At 43.6% G+C, this 6,870-nt stretch overlaps 1 protein-coding gene across 1 annotated transcript in view; it reads left to right on the top strand.

The window, feature by feature from the left end:
* CEP85L (centrosomal protein 85 like) overlaps positions 1-6,870 on the top strand; it is a 190,147-nt gene that overhangs the window by 155,142 nt on the left and 28,135 nt on the right. The window contains exon 5 of the mRNA XM_019538196.1: positions 2,813-2,930. Within this exon, the coding sequence (XP_019393741.1) occupies positions 2,813-2,930 (118 nt within the window). The remainder of the gene's footprint in view (positions 1-2,812; positions 2,931-6,870) is intronic.

Here is a 6,870-nt window from a genome sequence, read left to right as displayed (position 1 = left end):
GTCTTTTATAAAGATACAGTGTGCACTTCATGTTGTTAACATTAAAGCTGTTCTGTTCTGACAATGTCTCGTTCTGGAAGATGAAATCAGCTGTCATTTTCTAGGTTGATTTGTATTTTTGGACTACTGGTCTTGGTAGCATACCCTTAAACATTGCCATGTGTCTGAGCAGCAAATTGAAAGAACCTTCCTGCCAGAACCTTAATGAAAATACTAGAATTACTTGTTGAAGATGGGCAGGCTGTTAGGTATAGCATTTTCACTGTTACACACAGGCTATGCTATATTTGTGAGATCAGTACTTCGCACACTTTCTTTTCAAACAAAAGCCCAACAGCCTATGGCTGTGGAATGGATTTGTAGTAACAGGTGTGGTGGAGCAATGTATTAGAGTTATTTCAGCATATGATATCATTGGCAATGAAGTGTATGTGCTATGAGGCCTTTCGTTGTCCAAAGACTCTGAACAGCAGCAAGGAGTGAATATATTTTGTTTTTCATTGTAGGTGAGTTAATCGCCATCAGGTTTCTTAAGAACTCTTTCTCTATGGTCTGAAGTTTAATTGTGTAATTTAATTGTGAAAAAATGTATTTGAAAAGATAATTGTGCAGAACTACATAATCTAGTGCAACTGTTTGCATCATATCTTTCATTAACAAAGTTTTAACATGGCAGGCAATTCTAACTATACCTTGCAATATAAACGAAAAAATATTGAGACAGTCTTATCCCTGGTATAATGTCACTTAGTCTAGGGAGGCATTTGGCTCACTTTATTTTCCTTCAGAGGTTACAGAAGATGTAGGAAGAGGGTTGTAAAAAGAGAGAGGATGACATTTTGAAGTTCATTATTATTTTTAAATGCAAGCTCATGCTGTTCATTCAACATCTGGCTAGAAATACATATCTTACGACCAGCAGTGAAGTCTTAACAACAAAAACAAAATAAACAGTTACTTCAAGGATCCACTGATGGTCATTTAAATAATTTAAATCAGACTTGGTAAAAAAAAAACCCTTTTTAATATAGTGGATATTATACAAGGCAATTTTATCATCCCACTCTGACCCCTGGTTAAAAGCTACAGTAATTGAGTTTTCTGAAGACTGTTCAACCCTTGACTGTGTCTAAGAAGGCAAAAGAATTTATTAAGGCTTCTTAATCTCTAACAATGGCAGTGTAGACTATGTCTAGTAAAGAGCATATACTCTCCTAATTTTCAAATCTACTCCCTCCACAGATTTGCAGCTCTTATTTGTAAAGCAGTAGTAGATAAATGCGTCCACCAGAAGTGTTGTGTTCTGTTCTGCTGCCACTCCTTTAGGGGAAATTTATTCAGTATTATCCATTGCTTTCTTAACATGTACAGGCTTATCCCTCAAAGTAGATTGGAAAGGAAAATGTAATGCCTAGCAGAATAACTTTGTAGAATATATTAAGACTTACTGTGGAGTTGCTACAAAATGTTCAGTCGCCTTGTTTTTGTTCATCTGAATTCTATGTAATGAATTACCTTAAGATGATATAGAGTTGTATCATACTTTTTCCCCATTGATCTTGATTTGCACATGTGGTGGAATGGGTTTATTATTATAGATGTGTGTTGGCACCACAGATCGTGCAACAAACAGTTATGGGACATGTAAGTTTACATTTATTTGAAAAAGCATCACATTTCTCCTTGAGGTGAAATTACTGGGGCCTACTGTTGGTGATACCCAGTTCTGTCAATATTGCTAAATAAAAAAAAAAAAAAAATCCCTCTAATTGGGTTTGTGCCAATGTCATTTTCTCTGACTTTGCCACCAGAGGCTCTTGACCTAATTGATCAACAGTTCCTTTTGTAACTATCTTCTCCATTTTCCTCTTAATTCTGTTTTATTTTTCTTAAAACCTACTGGTACCTTATGAGAATGTTTGGAAGATATTTATTTTGAGATGCACTTCGGTTATCATTTATAAATATAACAATTTTGTTGCACTGTTTGCATACAAATAGGCATTTTTCCATAGAAATTTATCCTCTGGTCCTGTTTGTGCCATTTTATCTTTTGGATATAATTCTCTACACGTGGCATCGTCACCACGAGTGTTAATTATAATGTCACAAACAAGCTTGTGAACTTAGGTGAGGTCTTATATCCAAGTAAATCCCACACAGATCTTGCGTGTACAACATTCAGAATAGGAAGTATTAAGCAGAATTACCTGTTAATAACTTTTTTCCTTAATACCCTTTTGCTTCCTGTGGCTTGTAGATTTCCCTGTGTGAAATAAATGTTCATCTTGCACAGATAAAAACAGTAAAGGCGCAGGGCCTCCAGAGGAAAATGGTCAACCCAAAATAAATACGGGAGTAGACCTGGTTTTTTTACATCTCCTCCTTATTTGCTTTTCCTGCTTCGGTCCATATGTTTTCTGACTGCAGGTGTAAATGATACAAGTATTTTCAAATTCAGTAGTGATCTAAAGTGGCAGTTCCATGGAGCCTCCATCTGGGTACCCTAGGTTGAATACAGCCCATTTTATATGAGGAGTATATGTGGGATTGTGGTTCAGCAGATGTTGTATTTCAGGCTTAATATGGGCTACTTGCCAGCAGGTTGCAGTGGGAAAATACCAGATGTTAATAATCTAAAATTGTGAAAATGCCAAATTCGTAAAAAGGAGCCTAGGGTTTGGACAGATGAGAGATTAAAAATTAAAGTTGATCCTTATTGTAATAATGTTCTCAATGCTAAATCTTCCAGTTTATTTTCTGTCCTCTACCAAACTCCTTCACAAATGTAATCTGACTTCATATATTGCAGGCAGAAGCAACAAATTAACAGCCTACATCAGAAGATAAGGGAGAATGAAATAAGAGCTCAGCATGCCAGACTGAGCCATCTTGTGAATTGTGAAGAGTCTTTCATGACTAATTTACAGGTAGGATAGATATCTTTATTTTAGTAAAGTGCTGTGTTACATTTTAATTGAATGCTTCAGAAGTACTCAATGGTATGTATGTTCAGATTTCACTGAGGGCCAAAAAGTAAAGTTACCACAATGATTCATTGCCTATAAAGTTGAATAATGGACGTATTTTGCATACATTTTAGAATGTCCTATTAGCATGAATGTTCCAAGTGACTGCAGAAATTTGGAGGCAGAAGAGGGGGAAGTTGTTGCCAGACATTTTCCAATTAAGTACTTTCGTAATAAATGTATTAAGCTGAACTGTTCCAGTTGAATATATTTGAAACCTAAGGAAAGTACATGTTATGGAAGATGAGTTTAGGGGATTGTAGCAAAAGCTAGCTGGCAGCGCAGGCTATAAAACAGGATGCAGGGAGAGGTTGGAGCTGAAAGAACTTCAGCACTTCGAATGAATAAAGGTGATATGGGAAGCCTGGAGGAGGTATCATAGCAGTGAAAATGTGGCATCCTGGCATGCGTAAGTCTCCCCAGGTTCCTAGACAAGTACTCTGGTTGCTAACCTGGGCTGAAGCCTGTGATGTCATGCCTTCACTACAGTTCATATCTGTGCTAGCTGGGTTAAACCCAAGTACAGGTAGACCTACATGTAGGTTTTGACCTTTGCACTGAAGACTTAGCCATAGATGTAGCAGAAAAAGAGGCAAAATAGAAATTCTCAACGCAAGTATATGAAGAAATTATTCTCCTGTGCTGTCCCTTTGCTATCACCTTAAACTTCTTGTCATTTAACATTTAACCAGATCCTTAGCTCAAGTCCCTCAGCATAAGTCCCTCTATCAATGGAGTCCAACATCCAGCCAATAGTACCATTCAGCCTGGGTAGCTAGTGCAAGCTGGGGGGTGGAGCTAGAGTCAGGGCCTGCTATAGAATTTGGGGCCCCAGGATTTCAATGGATATGGCAGTGGGTAGGGTTCAGGGGAGCAGTGGCTGTGTCCTCAATCAGGCCTGGGGTGGGCTTGACACCTCTGCTCTAGATCACTGGAAATATGCTAACAGATGCCAACTGAGGACCTGGCATAGGGTACATCTGATAGGTCTGTGAGAAGCTTTGGTATCAATTCAGAGAGATTTGGAGATTTGGAAGGCTTTCAGGAAACAGAAACTGAGACGAGGGAGGGGGCTGGGATGATCTTCCATATATGGAAAAGGCTGAAGGGGGACAAAAGACTGCTCTGATATTGACATCTGTAGCTGTCCAGTGACTGTGATCTTTCTCTGAGTTAGTTCCCCTCCAATCACAGTGTTCTGGGGGAGGGACGTAGAAACAACGTATCAGGCTGTGGCTCGCTATCTAGTCTCTTGCTAGCTAGTCTCTCTCCTTCTAAGTTGTATCCAATCCTTTCCTACTTACCTTTGTCTACAATCTCTATTGGTATCCCTATCCATTCCTTTCAAATTATTCTTCCCCCAACATTCTCTTATTTGTTCTTGTTAGTCCGTCTTGATTCTTTCCCCGTACAAAAAGAAATCTGTGTTTTCCCTGACAGTATGTCATCACTGTGCAGGAAAGCACAGCGTCTATTACACACAAACACATTTTGCAGCACACCAAACATTATGAAGCATGCTGAAAAGGCAGGTGCCAGGTCTTCTGGCAGGGGTAGAAGAGGGGACAGAGGGAGAGCTGCAAGTTCCTCCCATCCCAAACATAGTTGCACCCTCTTTCCTGGTAGCGATGGGTCTTCTGTTGCTAGTGGTAGCAAGGAGGTGGTAGCAGTACCTGCACCTGCACCACCACCACTATCCAGCAGCAGCATGACATTATCCACCCCAATTTCAGTTCCCAGCATTAGCCTTCTGGTGCCAGAGGAGGAGCTGTAACTGGAAGCAGAGGAGCTGAGGGCTATAACAAAGGAAATTCTGGGGAAGGAGGGGGAATCTCAGTTTGTTCTCCACACCCCTCAAAGTTTCCCTTAGAGGCAGGTCTCCTTCTCTGGAAGGCACTGCAGAGGAGGTTGTGGGGGCAGGTGACTCAGTTGCTCCTGTTATTGTGCCTCTGCTGGTGAAAAGGGGAATAAGGCAGGATCCTCATCCTCAACCCAGAAGTGGGTGGGTAGTGTAGTGTAGTGTGACGTCATTTTGAGGTGGCAGATGATCCCAGAAATGTTACCTGCCAGCACTGCTGAAGGCAGATCAGCCCAGGGCAAGAATGTGAAACACATCCCCACCATGGCAATGCAGCTGCATCTCAGAAGGCAGCACCCCCATGCCCTTGTTCCTCCTCAGCCTGACACCAGTGGGAGCATGCCCAAAAAGAAGCCCCCTCTCACTCCAAAGTCCTTGTCCTCAAGAAGCCACCCTGGACCAGTGGGGAAAAAGCAGAGACAAAGTGGGGCACGTTCTGAAGCCAAACCAAGTCACTCCAAGCTTTGGGGAGATGCTTGGTCTGGATGTCCAGCCCTTCTCCTTAGTTGAGCATCCAGGATTCAAGCAGCTCATGGCACTCATGGCCCCATCATATCAAGTGCCCACATGCACCACTGTTAGCAGGACAGTGGTGGCCTCCCTGTATGAGTACTTGAGGGAGGAGCTGTGGAAGGCAGTGCCGCTGGTAGCCCTGCGCTTCACCTTGGACATCTGGAGCGGCCAGGGTGGAGATCATGCCTACCTCTCCCTCACAGGGCACTGGTGTGATTGGTCAGGTAGGTGGGCTCTCCTTCAGGCAGAGGTGATGGATGGGTCCCATATGGCAAAGAAGATCATAGTGGCCATAAACCGCATGGTGCAGGGGTGTCTCATTGGGTAAGGCGAGTTCACCCATGGGTTCATGGTCACCGACAACAAGGCCAATATGGTCAAGGCGGTCCGCGATCTGCTGTGTAGCATACAGGTTCTACCTTGTACTAAGGGACGCCTTGGAGGGGGACAGGGCTCCCAGTGATGGCGCCATCACTACCAGCCAGCTTATTCTGAAATGCAGGAAAGTGGCAGACTACTTTCACTGCAGCATCAAAGGGGACAAGATGCTGTGGGACAAACAGACGGAGCTGAGCATCCTGCAGCACAAAATCATGCAGGATGTGGAGACTTGGTGGAACTCCACCTGATGCTGGAAAGGCGGGTCGAGCAACAGAAGGCCATTTATGAAATGGCATTGGTTAGGGAATTTGGGATCAGCAGCCCCCTTAACAAAACAGAGTAGGATATCATCTCTCAGATCTTGGTGGTCCTCAAGCCATTCCTCAAGGCCTCTGAGAGCCTCTGCACCAGCAATGCCCTCTATAGCCAGGTGACCCCCATAATGAAGTAGCTTGAGAATGAAATGGAGAAGTTCCAGGGGATCGATATTCCTGGTTGGGGCAAGCTGCTTTCACCAGAGGTGCAAGCACTGGTGAAGCAGGTGAAGGAGGGCATCAAAAATGGTTGGATCTATTGCAGTCCAGTACGGTCCACATGCTGGTAGGCATGTGCGACCCAAGGGTGAAGGGGAGTTTCTGCAGTAGTAAAACCCTCGATCACTGGACGGAGGTGCTGGTGAACAGGGGCAAGGAGGCAGAAGGGCAGAGGCAGGAGGACATGGAAGAGCAGGATCCACTTTCCTGTGCCAGCACTCCAACCATGAGCCAATCTCTTCCACCACCAATGTGGGCTAAGGGCATGGCTTCAGTGTCGGGGTCCAGAGGCACCAGACCCCACCATAAGGCAGGTAGAATCATAGAAGTAGGGTCGGAAGGGACCTTGTAGATCTTCAAGTCCGACCCCCTGCCTGGGCAGGAGAAGAAACTTGGCTCAAATGATCTCAGCTAGGTAGGCATCAAGCCTCCTCTTAAAGACCTCCAGGGTAGGAGCCAGCACCACTTTCCTTGGAAGTTGGTTCCACATCTTAGCCGCCCTGACTGTGAAGTAGTGCCTTTGGATGTCTAGTCTAAACCTACTCTCTAGCAACTT

The sequence above is a fragment of the Crocodylus porosus genome, unplaced genomic scaffold (genome assembly GCF_001723895.1).
Source record: "Crocodylus porosus isolate Cpor-Errol unplaced genomic scaffold, CroPor_comp1, whole genome shotgun sequence".
In the NCBI taxonomy this organism is placed as follows: Eukaryota; Metazoa; Chordata; order Crocodylia; family Crocodylidae; genus Crocodylus; species Crocodylus porosus.
This window is presented reverse-complemented; position numbering and strand designations above follow the sequence as displayed.